Below are 26,898 nucleotides of genomic sequence, written 5' to 3'. Positions count from 1 at the left end.
GGAGTGACCCACGACTGACTGGGACAGGCTCTAGAATCTCTGCTTTGGTATAAATCTGCTGGTTGAGTCCCTGGGCTCCCACAGTTCAGAAAGACTCAAAAAGGGGAAAAGGAGGGGGTGTAGGTGGTACAGCAAAGTATAGGCTGGCCGTCTTGTTGCCGGTAATCCCAAAAAGGGGAGTGAGACGCTAACAACTCTTTTATTTCCAACCAAAATTTTATTACAAAATTGTCAAACATCAAATTAAAAACAGCTTGCACCTGATATCCAGATACTGTGGCACTGCCCGCCTATCACTACCAGGAAAAGAACCCAATGTCCTTAGTCTTACCCAGAGTTTCCGTCTAAGCTTATTAGACATACCATGTTGAGAGAAAAGAAAGCTCAATAGAAAACTCCCTGCATGAGTAAACAGTGAAGAATTACAGAACGCACCGTGTGACATGTGTGGTCACACGAGCACAGCTACTTTACACTCTAAGCTACAGGACAGGATGAACTCCACACTTTGCATCTGGCTCGTATGTGACACGTGTAGTAGAAACCCAAATGTGCATGCTATATGAACTGCATCCGTATGTTCTGAGGACAATGTAGCTTTGAATAAAGTCTAGTGAATATGACACTTGTGCCTTGTCCAACTACTCAACCTCACTAGACTTGAATGGCTATGACTGGATTATGCACATCCATTAAACTGAGAGAGAAAACAAAGTTGTATCAGGTAGAACTCCTTTCTAGAGAGTTCTAAAAACGAAGGATACAAAATAGTATAAACTGTATTAGCTAAATAGTAGCAAAAACACTGTTGAATTGTAAGTCAAAAATATATATAAAAATAGTGGCCTAAAATGGCAATTTTTCCAACACCAATGTGTGTAAAAATGTTTAAATTTTTAAATAGTGCTGTTACTCCAAAAATATATTTTTTTTCTATTTGCAACAGTTTATAAAGGCAAACACACACCTGCAAATTGAGGTAGCAAAGCCAAATTCACAAACTTTGGATAAAGAAAAATAAGTTTCCTATGTGTTAACTTTAAATGAATTGTAACTGCTTTACACTTTTAAATTCACATTACTTTACAAAACTTAATTTAAAACACTGAAAATATTTTGTTAAAAAACTACTTAGTTTCTGACAATTATCTCACATTCAAAACCTGTACAGAAAAAACCTGTACAGAAAAAACCAAAAGTCACCATATATTACATAAAAGTAGTCTATGTGTTTACATTTCCAAATGCACTTTTAAAAGCTGAAGTGGAGTCACTTCTATGAAAGGTCTCCCTTAAACCAGTCCTACAACATCTGCCCTTATCCTTCAGATATACCATTAATATTGGGCAGGTTTTTGCTTGGTTTATAGACTAATAAACTGACTTAAAGAGGCTTTGTTTTAAGCACAATGAAACATAGATGTACTTTAAGAGTTAAACTAAAAAAAAAAATTAAATGCAAAAAAAAATTTTTGAAAAAAAAACCTACAAAAAGAAAACTTCAGATTTTTAGGGATTAAAATGTTCCTATTAATAAGCAAATTATACTATCTTTGTATTTCCCCTTACATTAACTGCCATACTTTAATAAGAATAAATTCAACTACATTAAAAGATGTACTATTTGGCTCTACGGTCCTGACTCAAACAAACCTAGAGATCCTGTCAGTGCATCAGGTTAGTTCATTTGGACTTTTTCTTGTTTCTGGGGGAGGTGTGAGCTGCGAGGCACAGGTCAGTAAATGTAGGGGAATATGCGGTAAGGCACACGCTGACAGTACTTCTCCCAGGCGAGGCCATACTTCCTCCTGCACTGATGTTCATCACGGGCCTCTCGATGAAGGAGCAATGCAGTGAAGTAGATGATATAGAAGTAAGGCAGGATGTGGTTAAAGCCTGCAGGGAACAACAGTGGCTGAATGATTCTAATGTCTCTCACATGCACTAAGAGCCCAGGTATACCAAATACAAACAAATGTTCCATTACATTTCCTAGAAAAACTACCTCAAAACAGTCCCAATCCCCTCAGAAGGTAGACAACACCTGTAGACACCTCTGCCTAGAACCCCAACCGATGACCTCTCTCTGTCCAGAGAAAGTCACATTAGCACTGAGATGCTTACCACATGGGAGGGACCATGCCAGAGCCATGATGAGATCACCCAAGTAATTGGGGTGTCGAACAAAGCCCCACCATCCAGAAACCAGCAGACTCTTCCCCGTGGAAGTATGAATGGTCTTTAAATCTACATAAAAAACAAAACCTATTTTAATGACTTCCAATAAAGAGAGGCATAAAAATCTACATGTAGTAAATATAAATCAAGCTAAAGTCAGCCCTTACGTGCAAGCTTTGGATCAGTGGGATTCTTCCGGAAAGCATTTTTCTGAGAGTTTGCACAACGGAATACTACATATCCACACACTGAAATTTTAAAATATTTTTCTGTTAGTAATTTAGATGTAATCAAGGCAAAACTAAAACTGCCAGCCACACCCACAAAGAACAGTGTCTGAGACAGCAACAAGTGACACTGACTACAAGCTACCTTATCTGATGGTATAAAACCTGTAGCCACAGCACGGTATTTCTTCAGTAAAATACCAGCTGAGTCAGAAAACAGCATTTGCAAATAACACCCCCCCCCAAACACAAACACACACTTGGGAGATTTATTCAGATTTCAATAGGCCCTAATATAGAACTAAGATGACAGTTTGAGTAACAAGAAATACCAAATCTTCACTTCAGCGTGTCTTTCAGATAGACACAGACTATTCTGGGTAACTCAGGTGGTACTGACATAAATAATCAAACCAACAGGAAAACTGAATCTTCACTGTCACAAGGTGCTTAGATTTCCTCTCATTATAGATACTCATCAATGTCCTAAAACTAGCTCTATTCTAGTCCAATGGTCATTTTCCTATCCAGGGGGTTTTGAATGATTACTTAAATGACAAAGGGAAGCCATCTGAACTGAAAACCACAGGGTCTGGTAGAACTCACAGCAACCAGAGTGGACTTCTGCCTCTGCCTCTGCCTCTACCCACCATTACACGTGCTGCTTGCTCATTCAGCCAGTCTCCATGGTGTATACACCCCTGGGCCTCCAGTTAAAGCTCACATCCTCCAGAGCATTCCAGCTGACCCCAGAGGACTGCCCCACCTGTCATGCAGGCCTTCAAGACATGGCCTGGGCAGCTCAAGCAACAGTATCTGGCACTGTTGCTACAGTGAGACTAAAAGGTGTATAGACACCAGTTTCATTTTTAAGATCTCATTTTAAAAATGCAAGCATTAGATAGAAATTATTCCTAAAGCAATTCATTTTATATAAGTTAGATTGCTTAAAAGTAAGAGTAAGGTGTTCTGTTTCGAGAACTAATGGAGACTCAGCATGCATATCTTCCCTTGCAAACTTGAGAATTTTTTCAGCACTTCATCAATTATTTCAAGCCTGTGATCATTAAGATGGCATGGGACAGACACCAACCAGAAAAGAGCAGATGCAGTGCCTGGGACTGAACAAATGCTGAGACTGGCACTCACGTTTCAGAGCAATGATGACAGAAGCCAATGTCCAGGACAAGTCATAGGGATGGTTGACCAGGTAAAAGGCCTGAAGACTGTAGGTAAACGGAACCCACACTAAATCCCCAAAGGCTAGCATGAAGCCAAAGCCATCGTGAATGATATCCATGGTGGTCAGCAATGCTTCCTAGAATGACAGATAAGAAATAAAAACCATCTTCTGTTTAAAGGACTAATGTATGGCCAAGTATACTAAGTGAAGGCACACCAAAATATTAAAAGGCAGTTTCAGTTGCTCTGGCCTAAGTCACTGTATCCCACCCATCCTGTCTCCTCCCACAAAAGTCCTGTTGTAACAGACCTCTAAAACCCTCTCAGGCCTTTGCCCAGAACCTCCCTGACCTCCCCTTCTCAGATGCCAGCATCCTACAGTCTCCCCTGCACTGTGAGCCTCTCATGTTGCACTTGTACATGCCACAGTGCCTAACAAGAAGTAATGGGTTCAAAATGTGTCTGTGGAAAGAACAGCCAGCTCTCAGAGTTCTATTAAAAACTAGTTCTGGGTTAAAGAAAAAGTAGTCTCTCTGAGGGTATCTTACCCAAATCACATTAGGCAAGAGAAAAGAGTCAGAGCTTAAACCCTAGACGGCAGGATGATGTTAAATTTCTGAATGGTGTTGCTGACACACCCACAAGTGTTCATGTGTAGGCCCCTTGGACCACCTCATCATTATCAACACAAGCTATACTGCCCTAAGTCTGTGCATAAGCAACCCAAGAGCTCCAGAGGAAAACCAAATCACTCAACTTTCAAAACTGCTTGACTTCATGACATCTAAGAACTCAGCTCTTTCTAAAATTAACCGTCTTGTGCAGGTACAGAAATGCACCCTATAATCCCAGCTAAGGAGAGTGAGGTGGGAAGGTCAATGTTCAAACCAGCACGGACCTCATTCCAGAGGGCATCCACCACATACAAGAGCTGGAAGCTGTTCACCAAGATCATCGCCAAGGACGGGGCACTACGTTCCTGTACTTTCACTTCAGCCAAAAGCATCACCAAGTTAATAATCACCTGGAAAGAGAAGCAAGAAGACAGCCTCAGAGACACTCGCAAAGACAAACAGAGCTGAGACCCCCATCACCCATGGCCACCAGAGAAGACACCTCAACCCTGACGAGAGTCACTTCTCTGCTACTCTTTACAACACATGGAGTCTCAGAGAACACAGTGGAATGACGGTCTCACAAATAGTGTTCTTCGGGGCTGGAGAGATGGCCCAGTGGTTAAGGGCACTCACTATTCTTCCAGAGGTCCTGAGTTCAACCCCCAACAGCCACATGGTGGCTCACAACCATCTGTAATGGGATCCGAGGCCCTCTTCTGGTGTGTCTGAAGACAGCTACAGTGCACTTATAAAATAAATATTTTTTTTTAAAAAGTGTTCTTCAAAACAGTGACATGGTCACAAGAGCCTAAGGAACCAGTATAGCTGAGAGGAGACCAAGAAAAAATGGAACAGTTAACCACCAATGAACCCCAATAAGGGTTACAGATCTCCTTAGTAGCTGTCCTTGACAGGACTGTGCTTGAGCGAGCGATTAGTACAGGAATCCTGCTAAAGAAATGGGATTCTTGTTTTTTCTGTAATTCACCTCCAAGCCTGAAACTGGGTCAAATAAGTCTTTACTGATAAGGGAAAAGAAACTCATTTTTACATTATTCCTTCTACACTATCACTTCCTAGATATATGTAATAAAGACTGAATAAAAAAAAATCTGGAATGTTTAGTAATCTTAAACAAGTTATCTTAAACCAGTAAAAAGGTACAGTAAGAAAATATTTTGTTAAGACACAATTAGGAAAAACTATATTTTAAAATTGCCTACATTTCCTCCTAATACAAGAGGAAGTCATACCACTGAAATTATTTTGAAGAAAGAAAAGGCATACCCATCCAATCAATCCAGGGCGCAATTCACAGAAGAACTTGAGATCAAACGCACCAAGTCGAGGGTTTAACTCGCGGCCAATAAAGAAGTCGTAGATGGCATTTCCTGGGAAGGAGGAAGTGCTTACCTCAGCAGTGTGCTGACTTTAGTCCAGTCTGCTCCCTGAGGAGACTGCAGAGGCACAAGCAAAGGACAGGACTAGGAAGCCAGGGCTGCCACTTCTCTTGAGAGCTCAGGGGACCAGATCACCTCTAAGGAAACTGCAGGTTTATTTTTAAACTTATCTTTTGTTTTGTTTTTGCGACGAGGTCTCATTTTGTAGTCCTGGCTGGCCTGAAACTTTACTTAGATCAGGTGGGCCTAAAACTCACAGAAATCCTCCTGCTTCTGCCTGACAAGATCTCAGACTAAAGATCATAGGTCAGAACCAAATAACTCACAGCCTGTTGGGTTTTTGTTGTTTGTTTGTTTTTAAGGAATTTATACTACTTGACAAAAGTAGATGGACAGAGTTAGAGCTGCTAAAGGTTTGTAGTAATATACTAACAAAGTTAATGAAAACTAAATAGAAAAAGCATGAGAAAAAAAGTTTAAATGTTTTTCTTCACTTGTTTTCTATGACTATTTCCCATAACTAGACCAAAAACCATCTAATCAAGCATAGCCGCTGCTGCCAGGGCTCTGGACACACCCATGTAACACATGTAACTTCTCACCACAACTGGCAGGTGACAGCTCATCCTTGGGGGCTTTCAAAGAGCGGGCATAGAGGTAAGCACTCAGGACCACTGAAAACACGGTGGCTGCCAGGGCAAACTGCAGAAAGTGAGTGTACAGGTAGCACAGTTCTATGCCCCAGAACACAGCTGCTCCCACAGCTGCCGATGTTAGGATGAAGGCAAACAGGCCTTTAAAAAGAGAGAAATAGTTAATTGACATCATTCATCCTGGGGCTACATTCGTAGGTTTACTGAGCAAGTAGGTTGCTCTAAAAGAACACCCCCAAACACCCAAGAGCTACCAGCCAACGCAATGTTTTTTCTGTTTATTTGCATCTTAATCTTATTATCCAGATTATTTTCATAAATACACAAATAAGCAATGCCCTTAAGGTATAATCTTCATTGTAAGTACCACAGCTCCTACACTGTTTTTAAGAATGCTAACATTCTGTTGCACTATAAACCATCACTATCTACTGGTAATTAAAGCAAAGCTGAAATTTACTGTTAAATTGAAAAGAATCTCAAAAGTTCCAAATAAAGTCATCAAATTATATTTTAACTAACAGTCAAACACAGAAAAGTCATGGGCATTAATGAGAGACGTCTAAGCTCTGATAATGTAAGAGGATCATCACAAATTTGCTTTCTAAAGCCATGTTTTCAACATACCAAGTTTACTCCAAAGAATAATTTAACCCTTATAAAACTTATGAAGTGGCCAATACAATTGTCTTTCACTCTATAGTCTATTCAGGTTAATCACTCAGAATGTCTCCACAATTTCCTTAATGATAAAATCCCATAAAAAGAAATCAAGTAATATCAGAGCATAGACAAACAGGAGGGAAGGAAAAAGGAGCCAAAGCTTTTTTCTTGCTTTTGCAGTTACAGTGAAGTTTTGCACCCTCGAAACTTCCCTTCATTAAGAAACAATACTGACCACAGCTTCCAGGTGTAAAAAGCACAGGGAAAATTGCAGCTTCCAGGCAAAGGATTGACAAGAGTAGACACACATTCAAGACACAGCTCCCAGAGTCAGTCAGCTGGTACCAGGCACACAAGGACAGGAGCGGCTGGCTCCTATGTGGGAGTGACAGGGAAGTGTACAACAGAGGAGCCTATCTAGAGCCACAAGAAGCCTGGTATGGTTAAAACCTCAAGACATATGTTGAATTGTGGTGTACTGGCTGTTTATGTGTCAACGTGACACAAGCTGGAGTTATCCCAGAGAAAGGAGCCTCCCTTGAGGAATGCCCCCATGAGATCGAGCTGTAAGGCATTTTCTCAACTAGTGAGCAAGCCATGGGAAGCAAGCCAGTAAGTAACATCCCTCCAAGGCCTCTGCATCAGCTCCTGCTTCCTTACCTGCTAGAGCTCCAGTCCTGACTTCCTTTGGTGATGAACAGCAATGTAGAGGTGTAAGCTAATTAAATAAACCCTTTCCTCCCCAATTTGCTTCTTGGTCATGATGTTTTGTGCAGGAATAGAGACCCTGACTAAGACAGATGGCAAGTGCTATTAAAACGAAGCATGCTGGAGAGATCGCTCTAGTAAAAATATATGCTAGGCACTGGAGGGATGACTCAGCATTTAAGAGCACACACTGCTCTTTCAGATGACCCAGGTTCATTTCTCAGCACCACATAGTGGCTGACAACCATCTATAACTCCAGTTCCAGGAGTCCAACACTTCTAACCTCTGACAACTCCCACTGCGCGCGCGCGCGCGCGCACACACACACACACACACACACACAATAGTTTTATAAATATTTAATCACAAAAAAAAAAAAAAGGGTTGGGGACATCTGTTCTTCTCAACCTAGGAACACAGGCTGGGTTCCCAGAATCCTATCAGTAACTCCAGTTCCAAAGGACCCAATACCTTCTTGTGACTCCCATGGGCACCAGGCACACATGTGATATGCACACACGCAGGCAGGCAAGCACCCATACACATAAAATAAAAATAAATCTTTAAAAGGAAAAGGAAACAAAACTAGCCAGGCTAGTGGCACACACTTGCAATGCCAAAACTCAGGAGGCTGAAGCAGAAGGGCTAGCCTGTACTACTACAAAGTGAACTCCAGGCTAGCCTGGGTGACATAGTGAGGCCCCCATCTCAAAGTAAAAGGGAAACAGAACTAGATACTAAGAGTACTATTCTGTTTTACACACATTTTTCACAAGCTGGAATAAGCTAATTTATCTACAAGTTCTTCAAACTACTAAAAGATAATCTACGGTTCAATACCCCAGTGCATGAGCACCAACAAAACTATAAATGTTACTGAGTATTTAAGAAAATCACCGTTCAGTCTGTACTTGAGTCTTCTTCCATCAACAAGAGGTGTTCCTTCTACAACCTTAAAAGAAAAAAAAATCATTTTTACCTAAAAATTAAAGTACGTTATTATTTTTTGTAGTTTTTTGAGACAGGCTTTCTGTGCAATAGCCTTGGCTGTCCTGGAACTCACTTTGTAGACCAGGCTGACCTCAAAGTCACTTGCCTCTGCTTCCAGAATGCTGTGATTAAAGGTGTGTGGCACCACCCAGCTCATCTTTCTTACACAATATACATATATATGTATGCATACATACATACATATGTATGTGTATATTCACTATACCAAAGAAAGTAAGTAGGAAATACAGTAGTATTCTAGTAGTTAATGATACAACCCCACTGTAGGGATTTACCTTAAACATATATAGTTGATTTTTCTTCAATGCACCAAAACAATTGCAATAACCCATCCTCCCAAACCATTCAACACACAAGATTAGTGTGCTCCAAACTCTCCACTGCCCATCAATGACAGAACAGTCTAATCCCACTTTCTCTCATTTGTGAGGTTCTCTTTATAAATTTTACTTACACACACACACACACACACACACACACACACACCACATATCTAGAAAACCCAGGACAAGATTAGAACCAGAAAAACAATTAACTTAATATCCTGACTGTATAATGTACCTATATCACCTGTCTTGCATCCTTCCTCATCTCCTTATATTTAGTCTTTATTTACATGAAGAGAGGGAGGGAAGGATGGGCAGAGGAGAGAGGATGAGAAGGAAGGAAGTTAGGAAGGAAGGAAGGATGGAAGGGAGGGAGGGAGGGAGGGAGGGAGGGAGGGAGGGAGGGAGGGAGACCGGCCATAGGAAAATGGATGGGCTTACAATGTATGAAGTGAGGTCACACAAACTCAAGAAAGAAAATGTTTCTCATATGGGGAATCTGGCCAATAACACATGTATGCACATAAACAAGTTTAACACAAGAACAGAGGTTCTTTCCAACCAAGCTGTGTGCTGTCAACACCATGTGTGCACTGACCTGCTACACTATTTACACACACTCCTGTACTATGATGAGCATGTTCCAAGTGGGAACCACCTGGCACACCCAATGCACAGTGATGCCAAAGGGTGAATACTGTCTGAGTAATGAGTAGCCACATAGGTCCTTGAGTAGCTACTCACATGTAGCTGTCCACTTTAAGCTGTCCGATGCTAAGATGCCATCAGCTTTCTGCACCTGTCCCTCTACTGTGGAAGGGAAACCCAGGACAGAAACAGAAAACCTGAGATCACAGGGCTGGTGAAACCCTAAGCAATCCTTCTCAATTGCAGGTGTCTTCTTGGGCCTCAGGCTGACATATAGATACAGGATTTCTCTACTGACACTCCATATCTGTCTGTCTCTGTCACTTTAGTTTGTGTGCATGCATGATGCTTGCTACCTAGCTTAGATTAGCCTCCAGACAAAAATGGACAGCCATTTACAGCAAGAGTCCACAGCACCAAGTCTGCAGCCCCACTCTCCTAACAGAATTTCTAGCTGGCAAAGATGCAGTCTCCTGAGAATAAGATCTGAAATAAATTATGTACTGCTTAGGGCAGCTCATGTTCTTCTAACACAACTCTAAGGAAAAGTACAGCAACTGGAAGACCACACTTAGCAATAAAGTCTGAAAAGATCACAGACTGAAAAGGCCAATGATGTGCATCTGAAAAGGACACCATGTTCCTGACAACAATTCCTAAGGATCAAATTTGTAAACTATTTTACTCTGTGTTTTGGGGGGGGGGGGGGTTCTGTTTGTTTTTGCTAAATCCACTAAGCTCAGAAGACAATGACTTAAGATGCTGCACTGAGGGGAGGTTCTTTAGCTGCCTCTACCAAGAGTTAGGCTGATAGCAAGTAACTTCTTTCCTGTTAGAACTGGAAATAGGTGGGGACTTAAAAAAAAAAAAAATACTGGGGGCTGGAGAGAAGGCTCAGTGGTTAGAGCACTCACTGATAGTTCCTCCAGAGGTCCTGAGTTCAATTCCCAGCAACCACATGGTGGCTCACAACCATCTGTAATGGATCCAATGTTCTCTTCTGGTGTGTCTAAAGACAGCGACAGTGTACTCATATACATACATACATACATATTTAAAAAGAAAGAAAAGTAATAAAGGAAATGAGATAAATCCAAATCATATTTTGAAAGTTATGCTTAATAAGTGAAAGGTTAGAGGGTACAGGATGTATGACTGAAGGCTCACTCTGAAACTGCTGTAACTTAAGCAATGACAAATCACACAAGTTGTTTTTGTTTTGCCCCTCCAGCAAAGCCTTACCTTTAACAGGATGGTACATGCTTTTAATCCAAGCACTGCAGAGGCAGAGGCAGGCAGATCTCTGGGAGCTCAAGACCAACCTGGTCTACAGAGTGAGTTCCAAATCAGCCAAGGCTACATAGCAAAGATCATATCTCCAAAAAAAAAATGATAGTAATAATAACCATACAAACAAACAACAAACCCAAAACCTTACCTTCCCAACTGGTAGAAGGTAGAAGAGAGCTTGAACAAGAAACCAGAGGAGGTAAATGCCACACACTCTGGGTTCCCACAGCTCATGCAGAGCTGGCAGAGGTGGAGGGAACTGGAGCATCCCCGGGTCCTTCTGCATGCCCTGCAGCAGCAGCAGGAAGACACAGGAGGGCAGGCCAAGCATCATGAGGCACGCACCTGCAAGCAACCAGGCCAGGCAGACTCAAACCTCAGTCAGATTTGTTTAGTTTTTACAAACCATGTGGCTTTTTATTGATCTATATTTATTTTACTTTTAGGGCAAAACTAGATCTGACTAGCTATCTGAAACCAATTTGCAATGTACCATTCAAAGCTCCTCATCTTGGGGGAGGAGGGGGCAGAAGTGTCAGCTTGGTGGTTAAAAGCACTTGATCTCACAGAGGACCTGCATTCAGTTCCCAGCACCCACATGGTGGCTCACAACCATCTGTATGCAACTCCAGCTCCAGAGACACCGAAATCCTCTTCTGACCTCCCTGAACAACAGGCACACATGTGGTACACATAACAGGTAAACATTCATACATATAAAATGAAATAAATAAATCTAAAAAAACAAAGCAAAACTCTCCCTGTCTTGGCTGGGAAAATGTCTCAGAAGGTAAGGGCACCTGACACTTGAGTTCAAACCCAGCATGTATGTGAGCCCTAGAGCGTTAGCTTGCTTGTTTGCTCTCTCTCCTTCCCCCACTGAAGTAATAAAATTTAGTAACTTTTAAACTCTATCTCTACCTATCACTTCCAGTGAGCACACACTCTTGGGTGACTGACAAAAGTAAGAATCCACCTCAGAGACCAAGCTCTGAAACTTTCAACTCCAGCCACAAAAAGAGCAAGTGTGAGACCTGGCCACCAAACAACTGCCAGGCTCACCCAGTTCCACAGCCTCAGGTAGTCTTGGCCTTGAACCCTAGATCTCCTCAGCCTTCCTGCTCTGCCTTGTCGGCATGAGCCACTTACACTCAAGCCTGGAAATGACCCCCCCACCCAAGACTTTGCAGTAGACTTTCTATCCATAAAATCCCAACATGTAACACACTGTCACACTCCTGCAGACTCTGGGTGATGACAGCAAGCAGAGCAGGTACCCAAACCAGACTGTGGGCTGTCACCAGCTCACATGCTCAGTCACTGCAGGCTTCGCACATGGCACTCTTTGTTATGGTTTGGTTTTTTTCCCATTTATTTATTCACTTTACACCCCAATTGAAGCCCAGCTCTCATAGCCCCTCTCCCATCATCCCCTTCCCATCTCCTCTGAAAAGGGGGAGGCCCTCCCTGGGTACCAACCTACCCTGGAACAGCAACTCACTGCAGGACTAGGAGCATCCTCTCCCACTGAGGCCAGACAAGGCAGCCCAGTTAGGGGAACAGGATCCACAGACAGGCAACAGAGTCACCCACCCACTTAACCTTCCAACCCAAAATTTATCCTGCCTACAAGAAGCACAGGGACAAAAGTGGAGCAGAGACTAAAGGAATGGCCAACCAAAGACTGGCCCAACTTGGGACCCATCCACTGGACAAGAACCATTCCCTGTCATCATTCATGATTCTGTTACACTTGCAGACAGGAGCCTAACATAATCGCCCTGAGAGGCTCCACACGTGCACTCTTTGGGCAGCTCATTTGCCCTGCCTGGCAGGCAGGAAAGGCAGCAAGACGCTAATGCTGCAACCTGCTCCTGCAGTGAGTGCCAGCCAGGCCCTGCCATCTCTACTCGTCACTAGCATAGCGCAGAGCGAGCTCCTGTCCCTACAGGAGCACCACTACCCTTCCTGGCCTTCCCCAGGGCAAACACCCTTCATTAGAACTCAAAGTTAGCATCCTTTGTGGCTTGTCCAGCATCCCACCCACCCCCTCCGTGTCCTATGTACCACCCCTAGTCATATTGTGTGTACACACACACACACACACACACACACACACACACCCCACCATAGCACCCAGCTCAGGCCTTCATACCACTGTTACTTTCCTAGTCCTTCCTCCACCTCCTCAAATCTCTTCCTGCTGCACAAAGACCTTTTCTGTAGACGTAAGAGCAACTCTGCCCACTCTTTCTCCTCCCTAATAGAGTTCTAACACCCACCAGGTACTCCTCCAAACTCCAAGTCCTTCCTCTGTGGAGTGGTCACTTGAAAGGTTCCCAAAGATGCAGGTCCTTTGGTGACAAGGTTTTGTTCCTCGGACTCTATTTTTCTGGCTTTGACCTCTTCTCTTCTGGGACGAAGGCTACACTGTGTAGTTATATACCTGTCTTCTGTTGACAAAATGACTCTTTCCTAGTTAAAAAAAAAAAAAAAAGTATTAAATATCTATAGTCTATATTTAGTGCAAACACTACTAACCCAACATCCTATAGAGCTGTGAATGTGAATGTGTAAGAATAAATCTATTAAATCACATACAGTCTTAAGGACAGAACATGAACAAATAAAATACAGCAAATCCCAGTGTGAGTCTGAAGAAAAAGGAACAAAGAAAGGGTGCGGCAGATGAAGGCGTCTCCTACCTGCACGTTTTTATAAGGTGTGGCATTCTTCTCCCTGTGCTCCGGCTCCCCGTTGTATACACTAAAGCTGTTTCCAAACGGCTTCTAAATGAAATTGGAAGCAGCAGAATCAGCCCTGAGCCAACTGAAGCATCAGTGATAACAAGTTACTACTGGGGATGAAGCAGACATAAGCTAAAAACCAAGAGAGAAAATCAACTAGACCTCCTGGTCCTCAAAAGTCAGCTCTGACAGTGCCTCAAACTTGTGGCAATCCTCCAGCCTCACCCCTGCCTGCGCACTGGGATTACAGCTATGCTACACTATGTTTTGGAACAGACTTCTACATTAACTTCCCATCTTTCAAAGACTTCATACTGAAAAGTTTCGATAAGCTCACTGCTGTACTGGAACGTTTCTATGAATGGCAGGTGAATAAAACCTGGCAAATTCACTCATTAGCTAGAAATAAAAACAAGAATGAGACAGACTTTCAGTGACCCTAACCATCCAACAGTGGGAAGACTGGGTGTTTGTTTGCATTTCATGCTGCATGTCTGCATTTCAGCCTCATAGTTTCTTACTGGAAAAAAAAAAAAGAGAAGCAATTTAGCTTGCAAGAGCTTGTTAAAGCAATGACTGCAACTGTCACCTTCCTCCTGTTAACAGACTAAAGCACTACAAGTCAAGAAGAAAACAAAGTCCAAGCGTATCCTTCTGAAGACCAGCCGACAAATGACAGCATTAGCAATACTGGGTTCTAGGTCAACCGATCAATACAGCACCTGCTACACACCTGAGTTTACCCACATGTCGATGAATGAGCCATCTGTCAGCAGGTGGAGACACATCTAAAAAGCTATGTGCAGCATCTCAGGTTTTAAATAATCTCTACTAACCACAGATAAACCAGCCAGGCAGCTAATCTAAACCTCTAAACCATGCTGACAACATGCCAATGCTTTCCATGCAGTGGACAGGTTTACCATGAGAAAGCACTCAACACTGTGAGGCCAATTACTGAGATCACAACCAGGTGTAGAAAGGAGCAACCACACATGATGTCCAAAGCTGAGGCAGCTTAAACATGAACTTGCACACACACAGGCTCTGCTGATGGGAGGCAAAGACAACCTGAAGTTCTTCAAACAACAACAGAGCACAGTGTGAAAATCAGTTATAACAGAAAGCACTATGCAGCATCTGCTCCTCCCCCCATGATTTAAAATATTTATCCATCAACCCTGGTAGCTTACCCTATGATCTCAGAGCTGAGCAAACAGAGGCAGGAGGATTTTATCAAGTTCTTGGTCAGCCTAGGCTACCCTGTCTTAGAAAAAAATGAAAGAAAGAAAAAGTAAAAAACTATAATACTACATAAAATGAAATACTTATTGTCTAGATGCTCAGGTTCCACATACGGACCATGTCTACATGAACCATAAAAGTCATTCCACTGAAAACTCCATGTTTACTTAGTGAAAGTGATCAAGTATAAGGAAGCCAACTGAAGAGCAAGAATGCCCAACAGAGTGGTTGTCTCCTCATTTCATGGCCTACAAGCTATGTAAACATCTTTTAAAGACCACACACTATCAGGACTCCTAAGAACATTATTTGAAGCTAAGGTAGCTTCAGGCAGAAATGCTTGCCTTCAAGCCCAATGATGAGCTTAATTCCTCTAACACACGAGTGGAAGAGAGAGCAGACTCCATAAAGCTGTCCTCTGACCTCCACAGGTGTGACCACACACATGCCAAGCACATGTACACGTACACACACTAAAAATAAAAAAATTAAAACTAAACTACTTTTCCTGGATATTCAGAGAAACTATACTTTCTATTTCAAATACCTGCTAACAAAATCTGACTATGCATTTGTACAAAGGGAAGCTAGCAGTGGGCAGAAGAAATAAGTACCAACACAAGTGGAGTCAATTTCACTTGCAAAATTTCCCTCTTCATTTCCTTTTCCTTAATGTCAGGCTGGGAAGCAGAGACGGATCTCCTGGAACCTTTAGGTGCCCTGCCCGGAGATCGGGAGCGTGACCGAGAGCGTGATCTTGAGCGGCTGCCTCGGCGTCTTGAAGGAGAGCTGGAAGCTGAGCCACTTTTTCTTGACTTAAAGGATTTTAAAGGCTAGAAAGAGAAAAGGCCACAGAGATGCTATTAGAACATTAATGTCCAGGGGCAGGGCAGAGCTGTCATTCAGAGCTGCATTCTAAACTGACTGAGAACTGATCACACAGGACCAGTGCGATGGCACAACAGCCCAAGCTCTGCCATTCTATTCATGGATCCCAGAACTAAGCACACATTGTGATGCTCAACAGCCCAGCTCCTAGGAAAGACAGTGCTCCTCCAGCTCTTCGAGTTTGTAAGGTATTTCCCTGGAATCAGTGACATCACATACGTATCTTATACTCCCAGCCACCAGAAAGGCTTGGAACTGATACTGTCTAAAACTGACATGGCGAGACAAAATAATTAGCATGCGATCAATTATTCAAAAAGTAGCCCTACAAGTCACTTTGAAACAAAGTCAAGTTCTTAAAAATGGACAAGTTAAATTCCTTGGTCAGCTGCCACTCTGCCCTAATCCACTGCAAAGCACTCCTTCCTTGTTTCCAGGGGTAGAGACCTGAGGCAGGCAAACCCCTGGGCCTCTGTCCAGGCGCTGTTTTGTGTATGTGGGCCCTCAGCTAAGGATGGCATCTACATGTCTTAAGTGACCACTAAAAGAGAAGTCATATTCCATATGGCTGGAGCTGCCCCCTAAACTATAGAAGCCCTGTGAGCCATGAAGTCTAAAACATTTACTAGAACACATAGTGTTCATCCACAGACCATACATGGGTCCAAACTACTGGTCAATGATGGACCACAAGGTCCAAAGCTGCCAAGTTCTAAGTAGCCGGTGTTAGAGCATTCCAACTAAGCAATTTTATGCCTCGAGACTCTAACAAAACTCTGCAGCTTTATTTATCCTTTTTTTCAGAGAAACTAACTTTTATGATTGTATGTAAGTATTTGTGTCCCATAGGTCAATATTTTAAAACCCATGCCATCAACAGACAGGCTGGGAAGGGGAAGCTGTGAACTGGCCTCACCCCAGTAAGTGTCACTCTCTCTGATTACATCACCAGTGTTGAAGAAGAAACCCAAGCCCTGCCATGTGTTAGCACACACCTTTAATCCCAGCACTCAGGAGGCAGAGGCAGGCCAATCTCTGAGTTTGAGGCCAGCCTGGTCTACAGAGAGTTCCAGGACAGCCAGGGCTATCCAGAGGAACCCTGTCTTGAAAAAGAAAAGGACAGGGGAGGAGAAGGGAGTGGAGGGAAGAAGAGAGAAAAAGAGGAGGAAGAGGAAACTCAAGCCTATTAACCCCATAGTCTGTTACCTGCTGGAACTTGACTGTGCAAGCATCACCCACAGCCCTTGGTATACTGCTACCCATGGCTTTCCATCTGTCCTAGCACTCAGATCAGAAAAAAAAAAAAAAAAAAAAAAAAAACACTTAAAGAAAAAAAAAAAATCCCTAAAAACCAGGGCCCTTTCCTGTCCAACAGCACCTACAGCAAACACCTCACAGGATGATCAGACCCAATGGCATGAGCTTTTGGGATCTGTGCCCACACCTCATTCACATATTCCCAGAGCCCCGAGCAGGAGTCTAGCATGCACCTCTAGCTCCTCCCACCCGCTGCAAGATTAGGCAGGCACACTTACCATAATATCACTCTCCTTCAGCTCCAGTTCCGTGCCATCTTTGTATTTTACAGTGTAGAGCTGGGATTTGTTGTCATGGCTCAGAATCTCTACTTCATAATAAAGGGAGCTCCCAGGCCACCGACCTCTGACCACTTCACCCTCTGCAAACTTCTTACTTGGCATTTTTAATTAGTCTGAGCAATTTTAAAGAAAAAAATAATAATTCAGTCAATAATTATTTAAATTTTTTAAAAGATTTATTTATTTACTATATCTAAGTACACTGTCACTGTCTTCAGACACACCAGAAGAGGGCATCAGATCTCATTACAGACGGTTGTGAGCCGCCATGTGGTTGCTGGGATTTGAACTCAGGACCTCTGGAAGAGCAGTCAGTGCTCTTAACGGCTGAGCCATCTCTCCAGCCCTCAGTCAATAATTATTACTTACTTTTCCGGACTAGGTTGTTCACTGCTGTTCACTAAAACAACTTTCTAGTTGGTTTTAGTTTTAGGGCCAGGAAGTCAAGGAAGGAGTGTACAAGTCCTTATTTTATAAATAACAAAACTTGATTTTAAAGTTAATGCTTTGTCAGAGTTCACACAGGCAAGGGAACAGGGAGCAGAGCAGCACAAACACTATGTGAGCTTCATTTTACTTCATCTGGAGTCACTCTGGAGATGACCCGCCACAGGAGCACAGAAATCACTGAGGATTGACAACAGAACAGGCACCAAATCGCACGGCCTAGAATGTTACCCACCCAGTAGCCAATACTCAGGTCACATCTCAAAAAGAACACTTATTTTTATTTGTAGATCTACATGTCACTTTTCCAAAAGCTTTAAAATTCATTAAATTATATTTTTAACAAGCTACCATACTGGAAAATAATAAAACTATGAGACAAACTATAAAAGTTTAAAATGTACATAGCATTACTATAACCTACCAACAGGGAGAACTTCAAATCTATGATGGATAAAATATTTGAGGTTTACTTCATATAGTTTGTATTCTGAGTCAAATTCCAAGTACATACCAATTAACTCTGCCAGCCACCCACCTAAGCTAACCTGTGCACCTCTCACACCCACAGCTGACACCTACTCCAACTGTAAGATTCTTTGCTACTGTTTGAAAACAAGGTCCATGAAACCTTCAACACTTCAAGAAACCACAATTTTCAGGAATTACCATTTCCATGAGGTAATATCAAACGATGGCTGTGCTAGGAGCTCTTAGGTGGTATTTCTCCCTCCTCTGACTACAGATTCTCAGGATAAAGCCAGTGCCCTGATTCCAATGATAAGCAAGCAGAGGACAGAAAGACTCCTTCAGCTAAAGATGCTACCTGCTAAGCAAGTTTCTATATATCACCCCTGCACATAAAGACACACTCCTGCCAAGAGCTGGTTATGCAACCCAACAGGAACACTAGACTAGCAGACTGGAATTAAAGAAAGTTGCATTACCTACCCCTCCCAAGAAAGTCTTTCTAAATACATTTCTTCATTGTTAATCGCCTGAGGAAAAACAACTTCACAAGCTTCATCTGTTTGGACAGACAACAGATGAAAGGGAAAGTGTTTATCTGGTGATGAGAGGTCCATTACAGAGCCTGCCTCAGTCTCCCTAACTGGTGAGATAGCATCTCTTGGGTAATGAGTATGTTTGGAAGCTTTAGGAATGTAGTTAGACTGGCAGAGGCATACAGGAGGCCCTTGGGCAGCAGGAGGGCAATGGCCCACATCTGTACAAGGAGGAGGGGCACAAAAAAGGAAGGTAACAGAAAGCCCCGTCCATTTCAACACTTAGTTCCAAGATGCCCTGGATAAAGAGGAAGGAAATGTGCTAGGCTTCCTTCTCTGATTCCCCGCCCCTCTTCCGCCCCAGACCACACCAAATCAATTAGGTTCTCCTACCCTGGTCTTCCAAAGTTTGAGAAAGACCACAGACAACTTGAAATATGAGTACTTTGGGGGCTTGGGGACCACCTGCATCTTTAAAAGGTCCTGGGACAGATTTATTCTAGACCATATGAAGCATTCAATCCCGATCCTGTTTAGCTTTGGAGATCGGATAAAATCTGAAGGATTAAGATGGTCTGGGCTAAATTCATTGTTATCTCTCCATTGAATCTCAATGGCACCATGTTAACTATATGGGTCCAACCAGAAACACAAGTCAAAGTCATGAAACAAAACAAAACCTTCTGTTACCTATTAAATACTTTAGAATACATAAATCAAGGCACCCAATAGATATTTGGGCCTCAGTTTTTCAAAAATGTGTCTATAATGTGTAAGACATGAAATTTGATCCCTAGGGGAAGGGGGAGGAAAATAATAACTGAGATTTGGCTATTAGTGGTGGCTTTAATCCCACTATTCGAAAGGCAGAGGAAGACAGAGATCTATTAGAGCTGAAGGTCTGCAGTCTTCACTGTGTTCCAGGACAATAAGGGCTGTGCAGAAGTCTCCTCTCAAAACAACAACAACAAACAAGAACTGACACTTGATGGTGATATTTTATATTGCAGGTAGAGAACAACCTTGTTGTCCTAGGAGGCAATAAAGGATGGGCTGGCATCAAGACGTGCATGCCCCTTTGCACAAGACCCACACAGTCAGTATGTAACAGCGTCCCAAAATATTGCACAGCAGGAGATAATTATACTGGATAGGACTTAGGGGGCTCCAGACACAGGTCTGTATTCGTATGCACCCAAGTAACAAGCCAAGAGACGCATACAGACTTCCCTAAACAGGTGTTTGCGAAGAAAAGTTGCTTACTAAACACTATACCCTCAACTGCACACAACAGAAATTCAAAGATCCTCAGGGGGTTTTTTTCTGTTACGCCGGATTCGTGCTAACCCGAGTGTCATTTGGCACTGGACTCCTCACATATTACGGCACAATATATCACCCCTATGTATCAATGTGGCAAGACTTCTTTCTACTACTTTGCTCACAAGCGATACTAGGACCTGTTTCCCCACTTTCCCGAATTCACTTAATGTGGCAGAAAAGAAAAAGCTCAAATGATATCTAGCAGCTGCCCTCTAACACCTGAGCTGGCTAGGGCCTACTAGGCAAAATGCAAACAGGAACGGGGTCGCAGGGTCTGTATCCCTGCAGAGCGACGACGCTCTACAAGCAGAGTGGCCTTTTCCCTTAATACCCAAAGGCACACTAACCATTACAGTCCTTACTCGAACCCCAACTCCACAGTCAATGCTCCGAAATTAAACAAACCGGACTCATCACCCTCTCCGTCTGTATTAGGACCTCCATCCCGCGCTTCTCTGTAGCTCCAACTTTTCCCTTCGAGCCGCTGCTACTTCGTAGTCCCAGATCTACTCCTGCTTGTGCACCTGAGCCCCGGCCCTCGCACACCAAGTGCGCTACACACGCCGGGCGCAATGCCAGGCCAGCCCGCGGTCCGTCGCCGAAGCGCCCGGAGCAGGCCTTCTACACCCGAGTGCGCAGGGCCCTCGAAGGCCGGCTGTCACCGCGCAGAAGCACTCACGAGGCCCGGACAGGCGGGACGGCGCTCCCGCAGGAGCCAGAGGCCGTTAGCTCCTCCCCCGAAGGCCGCCGGCTCTCCGAGGGCCGGGCCGCCACAGCGAGCACAGACAGGGCAGACCCGGGACTCCCAACGCGCGCGTCCGAGACGGGGAGGGAGGGTGTCCGCCATCCGAATCCCGCGCTCGGCTTCCGGCCCGCGCGGCCCCAGCCTCGCCAGCCGCCCCGGGGAATCCACCCTCCACACGCAGCGGAGACCCGCGCCGACGCTCACCTGGTCGCGCTCCGGCGGGAACTCCAGCCACCCCGGGACAGTCACCAGCAGCCCGCGGCGATCCCGCGCGCGACACAGCCCGCTGCACTCTCCTCTCGCACCCCCAAGGTCCCGCCCATAGTGAGGCTCCCCTGAGCTCCCCATTGGTCCCTCGACCTTTTGAATCATCGCCGGCGCTGGCGATTGGTCCGGGCCCCGTGGCGCGTCCGGCCCGCCCGCTCGTGAGCGTCCGGCGTCCCCACCCGGTTTATCTCGGCCGCCCAGGCAATGAGCCGCGCTTTTAGCTCGCGCCCTCCCGCGGAGCGGCCTGGGCTCGTGCGACGCCAGGGCGAAGCGTCCGGTGCTGTCACCCCGCGCTCGGTCCGTGTGTAACCTCGGGAACCAGCGGGCCGCGCTCTCAGCCCGGCCACGGCCGAAGCCTGCGGGCTCCACGTCCCGCCTGAACCCGACCCCAGCAGGCCCAGGCTGGAGCCCCAAATCCTCCCCCCTCCCCCTGCTCTTGCCACCCGCGGTTGTCGTTTCCTTCCTCTCGGATTGAGAGTTCAAAGCTGTTCTTTAAAGCCCCTTACTTTCGCGGTGCTGTTTTTAAAGGTATTTCCGACTTCCCCCATTAAGTACATCTGAGTGGATCCCTGCTTCCGAAGCACTGTGGGAGTCAGTCAGCTGCAAAGCTGAATAGGTCTTTTCATCCGCAAGCGTAGCTTCAGGTACGCAGCGCTGTCATCTCAAGTTAACAAACCTGAGTTCCTCCGAGCCCTTACTGAGAACTAGTGCTCGCTCACATCGAGTTGTCTTTGCCTTCAGGTTTGCCCTGAGTGGAAATCTAAACCACAGAAACCACTAAACGTAAATTTTGGCAAATCTCTTAAGCTTCAGCTCTTAAAGGTGAATCCTACTCCGAGTTCTGCAGCAAATGGCACAGAAAGAAACACACTGTGGGGATGATGTTGTTTAAGATAAATAACTCCTAATACCAAGACAGTCTTTATTCCTCATATTTTTAACCCAGAGCCAAGGTTTCGTTGGGTTCCCTCTCCAGCACGAATAAACATTTTCACTTACAAAATAAAAGACCAGAGGGGGGAAATCTTATTGTAAACATTGGTTTATAGAGTTTTTTCCAAAAAAAAAAAAAAAGGTCAGTGAGGCTGGGGAGACAGCTCAGATGATAAAGTGCCTTGCAAGAATAAGAACCTTGTGAGCAGTTCAGACTCTCAACACCCAAATTAAAACAGGAGACAGGTGCTCTCAAACAGCTGTAACCCTAGTGCCAGGAACTTGGCTGGGGACAAGCAGATGCTCCTGGACTCCGTTGGTGACAGCTAAGATCTGTGAGACACGGTGTCTCAAAAAAGCAAGAAGGTGAGCAGTCTGGGGAAGACGACTGACATTAGCCTTTGACTTCCAAATACACGTTTGCACACATAAGCTACACACACACAGTAAGTCTGTAAATGAATTCAACATCACATCTTATATTCACTAAAGATGGTCGTGTATGCATAGGCCTAGTTACATACAAGTATAGTACCGAATTCATTCCTGCTTTTCCTTAATGTTTAATTTTTAATTTTATTCACTAATAAATTAGGAGGGGAGAGGACATGGATCTGGACCTACTAGCTAATTGTGAAAATTAGATGCAATTATTTCTGGGAAACGCAGCTAGCAATAATTCCTTATAACATTGTTTTATTTCAAATCCACTAAGTTGCCATTTGTAATCAGTACATTCAGGCACATGAAATGTTTTTAACCACATATATAGCAATAAATTCTTCATGGAGTCTGGGTTTTTCTCTACTAAATCTTTTGGTCTCCCCCCCCCCCATAATTTGCAATTAGATGTGAGTTGGGTCCTCACTGTTTGCAGCCTAGCTGTTTAAACTACGGAGTTCATCTTTTTTTCTGTAAAAGCTAGAGGTGGAGCATAAACCCTTTAATCCTGAGCCAGCCACACCCCAGCCCCTTGTAAATCAATCCTAAAGATCCTTTTCTCTGACTGCTGGCTAAGAAGTAAGCCTAAAAATATGTCTGGGTGCGCTCAGAGTCCAGAAATACTCTGCAGAAAAATTATCCCAACTCCAGCAGCACACGGGAGAGCCATTGGGAAACCCTAGCCTGCTGGATTTTGAACAGGTGTGGCAGTCTCTGGTTCTTCCCAGACTCCCTCTTTATCTACCCCACTCCCACCCCACCCGCTCTCCAGAAGTCTCCACAGACTGGCCCTTCCTTTGACACTCTGGAATATTCCCTCTCTTCCAGAGTGGAGCATCCCAGGAAGACTCACCACACACAAGCCCTGGCCACACACATGACTCCTCACCAGAGGCAGTCGGTAGAAAATACATTTTATGTTCTTTGTATCTGAGCCGGTTAAGTTCATGAGTGAGTTTGCTAACTGTGAAACTGTCCTGCATGTCTTCCAGAAAGCCAGGTTCTATCTCCTTGAGCTTCCTTCAATGTGGACCAACCCTACACACAGAAACCCTCTCTGAAGGGAAAGAAGAAAGAAAAAAGAAAAGGAAAAAAAAAAGCAATGGAACTCTCCTGCAGTAAGGTTTCCCCACCAGCAGAGTGGATGCTGAAACCCCGTACCTCAGGTGTCTCCTGCTAGCCCCTTTTGAAACATCGTCTTCAGCTATGCTAAATGGCCTTTGCACTTTTTGTTTTGTACCCTCTTTATGTAGAGCCTTCTGTAGGCCTTGAACTCACAGAGATCTGCTTGCCTGCTGGCATTACAACCATGCGCCACCATACTGGGCTGCTGATGATCTTTCTTCTCTTTGGTCCTTTTTGGTCGTTTCTCTTAATCCAGAACATGTGATTAAACGTTTCTTTTTTAACCTACCGTGCATCTCAAGAGGAGGCCAGGCCCTGTTTCAGAATACCCTGTTTGTGTCCGAAGGGTCAGATACTGCTTCTCCTCCCAAAGACAGGCTGCACCCACCCATCCACCACGTGTGTAAGAAGAAGAGCTACGGCGTGAAATACAGATCCATACAGTGCTGCCATTAGTGAAGCTCTGACTCCATCCCCAGGTGACCAAATCGGTCCACCATGGCTGCCGTATTATGCCTTTACTCTCTTTTTTAAAGATTTATTTATTAATTATATATAAGTACACTGTAGCTGTCTTTAGACACACCAGAAGAGGGCATCAGACTTCATTACAGATGGTTGTGAGCCACCACTTGGCTGCTGGGAAGGACTCTGGATGAGCCATCTCTCCAGCCCCGTGCCTCCACTTCTGAACGAAGACCATTTAGATCTATCTCCCGTGATTTCTACCTCCCCATCACTAAACTAGGCCTCATTCTCTAGCCCACTGGGAGACGTGCATCACAGCAGGAGTCAGGGTAGAGAAAGAGGAGAGCTGGTGGGACTGGTGTCTGGTGAAGCCCTGGTGTGTGTCATTTGCACTCCTTATCTCAGTGACTAGACACCATCTCCGTTCCTGTGATGAAAGTGAGACTCAGAGAAGTTAATTGACCCAGGGTCACATTGAGTAAATAGATACTGTGAGAAAAACTCTGACCTGGGAAGCCAAACACCCAGAAGCATCTTTTTCCACCCCAGAGCCAGCCTAACCGTTGCCAGACATCGCGTCTAGTACAGGATGCCTCTGTTGTGCTGCGTGGGAGCTCCCAGGTCATTAGAAGATCTCTGTGAACACTTGTCCACGTTTGGGAGCTGCAGACTCAGTTACTGCTCTCCTCAGGGAAACTGCATTGTCTTCACCTGGCCTCTCACGTGGGATCCTTCCGCTGACTCTGACCACAGTCCCTTTCAATTCCCCATTGTGGATCCCTGAGAATCACACATGTGTCTTCCCTTCCAGGCACTGTCTCAGCATACACACATTTAACACAAGATCACTGTGATCGTCATACTATTTTAAATACGATACTCAGTGTGATTAAATCTATTTTTAAAATGTTTGAGGGTGATGATAAAATATTTGAGATGAATATTTAAAGTCATAGTTGCATAATGAATCTTCATTCCTTTCTCTTCAACAAAAATCATCCATTGATAGTTAAACTGTGTCAAGAGTAAATTCCTAAAAAAAGAAACAAAAAAAAATTATTGCTGGGTAGTGGTGATGGAATGTCTTCAGTCTCGGCACAGACAGCCAGGACTACACAAAAAAACCCTGTCTTGAGAGAGAGAGGGAGAGAGAGAGAGAGAGAGAGAGAGAGAGAGAGAGAGAGAGAGAGAGGAATTCCTGTCTTAAAAAACCCTATTGGGGGCATAATAATACATTGAAACTTTATAATTATAATAATGATGATGGAAGGGGGAGTGGGGTGTGTGTGTGTGTGTGTGTGTGTGTGTGTGTGCGTGCGTGTGTATAACAGGCAAAAACAAGAGTACCAGCACATCCTTTGTGGAATCACTTTTCTCCTTCCATCTGATGTAAGCTCCAGGAGTTGAACTCAGGTCACTAGACTTACGTAGGAAGTGTCATCTCTGGACCCTAAGCTATTTTATCCATAACACACACGTTATGCTTTGGGACTTGTCCCCAAAGATCCATGTGTTAGGACCTTCCCAGTCTGTGATGCTACTGGGAGGTGGTAGAGCCCTTAAAGATACGAGTTTTTCTGGAATTTTTGTTTTTGAGCTGTTTTGGTTTTTGCTTTGTTTGTCTGGTTATTTTTGTTGTTGGTTTTGTTTGTTTTTGAGATAGGGCTTCTCTGTGTACCCTGACTGTCCTGAGACTTACTCTGTAGACCAGGCTGGCCTTGGACTCACAGAAATCTACCTGCCTGTGCCTCCTAAGTGCTAGGATTAAAGACATTTACCACAACACCTGGCAAATCTAGGCAGTTTTAAGTGATAGAAGTATTTACTTTAAGGAAATTATGGAACCACACTCTCTTCCTCCTCTTCTTAACTTTTTTTTTTCTTTTTGGATTTTTTGTTTGTTTGGTTTGGTTTGGTTTTTGAGACAGGATTCTAAAAGTGAGTACCACAGCAACCACCTCGACCCCTTTTTTGTTTCCACTTCCTCACTATAGGACATAAGGTGAGTAACTTTGCCCCACCCACACACTCCACACCATAGTTCACTGTCTTGCCACAGGCCTAAGAGCAACTAGCCATGAACTAAACCATAAACCCAAGCAAACCTTTCTTCTCAGCAAGATGACTTACCTCGGGTGTTTGTTATAGTGACTAAAAGCTGACTATGATGAAGACAAGGCACATAAACCCACTAGATTTTTGTGAGTGTCTTTTCAAATCACATTTATATTTTAAATACACCTGGAACACAATTACAACGTAGATTCCTTTGAAAGTGAGATTTAACAGCACTAAATATTTCAGCAGGGGAAAAGGTGTGTATTTCCATCCCTTCCTTCAGTCTTCCTTGACTTTTTGATTGGTAATAATAGGGGTAGATTGCATTTAGGACCTTGGGTTTGATAGACAAACAATAAGATGAATTGTTAAGATAAATCTTCAGGATTTATTTTAAAGTTTCCTAAATTGGCCTTCAACTTACTCTGTAGCCCAGAGTGAGTTCTGGTCTTGGCTGTGAGAAGCTCCTGCCTCCAGAGTAGCAGAGTAGCAATGGCTACAGGCCTGAGCTCAGCTCTCAGTCTTTGCTCGAATCCACACAGCACGCTTGATTCCTCTTCCTCTTTTTCTTCCTAGTCCTTCTCTTCTTTCCCCTTTTTTCTTCCTCCTCCTTTTTTTTTTTTTTTTTTTTTTTGATTTTTGCTGTTGTTTGGTTTGCTCTGGGAGTTTTGATTGAGCCTCCTTCTTTACTAGGCCTCTTCGTTG

At 44.0% G+C, this 26,898-nt stretch overlaps 1 protein-coding gene across 3 annotated transcripts; it reads right to left on the bottom strand.

The window, feature by feature from the left end:
- Window positions 1-211: 211 nt before the first annotated feature.
- On the bottom strand, window positions 212-21,213 carry LBR (lamin B receptor). Of its 3 annotated transcripts, none has more exons than XM_080918993.1 (14): window positions 21,106-21,213; window positions 17,320-17,495; window positions 15,511-15,729; window positions 13,610-13,693; window positions 13,187-13,379; window positions 11,053-11,249; window positions 8,527-8,581; window positions 6,207-6,398; window positions 5,492-5,595; window positions 4,486-4,611; window positions 3,555-3,723; window positions 2,346-2,426; window positions 2,125-2,247; window positions 212-1,896 (listed from the first exon to the last, which is right to left on the bottom strand). In XM_080918993.1, exons 2-14 carry the CDS (start codon window positions 17,482-17,484, stop codon window positions 1,736-1,738), a joined length of 1,869 nt encoding a protein of 622 aa, XP_080775119.1. In that variant the 5' UTR covers window positions 17,485-17,495; window positions 21,106-21,213; the 3' UTR covers window positions 212-1,735. The 3 variants fall into 3 exon arrangements, with proteins under 3 accessions (XP_080775119.1, XP_080775120.1, XP_080775121.1); XM_080918994.1 differs by lacking the exon at window positions 21,106-21,213 and adding an exon at window positions 20,562-20,730; XM_080918995.1 differs by lacking the exon at window positions 21,106-21,213 and adding an exon at window positions 20,504-20,535.
- Window positions 21,214-26,898: the final 5,685 nt, after the last annotated feature.

Source organism: Micromys minutus (assembly GCF_963924665.1).
Source record: "Micromys minutus genome assembly, chromosome: 1".
NCBI lineage: Eukaryota > Metazoa > Chordata > Mammalia > Rodentia > Muridae > Micromys > Micromys minutus.
This window is presented reverse-complemented; position numbering and strand designations above follow the sequence as displayed.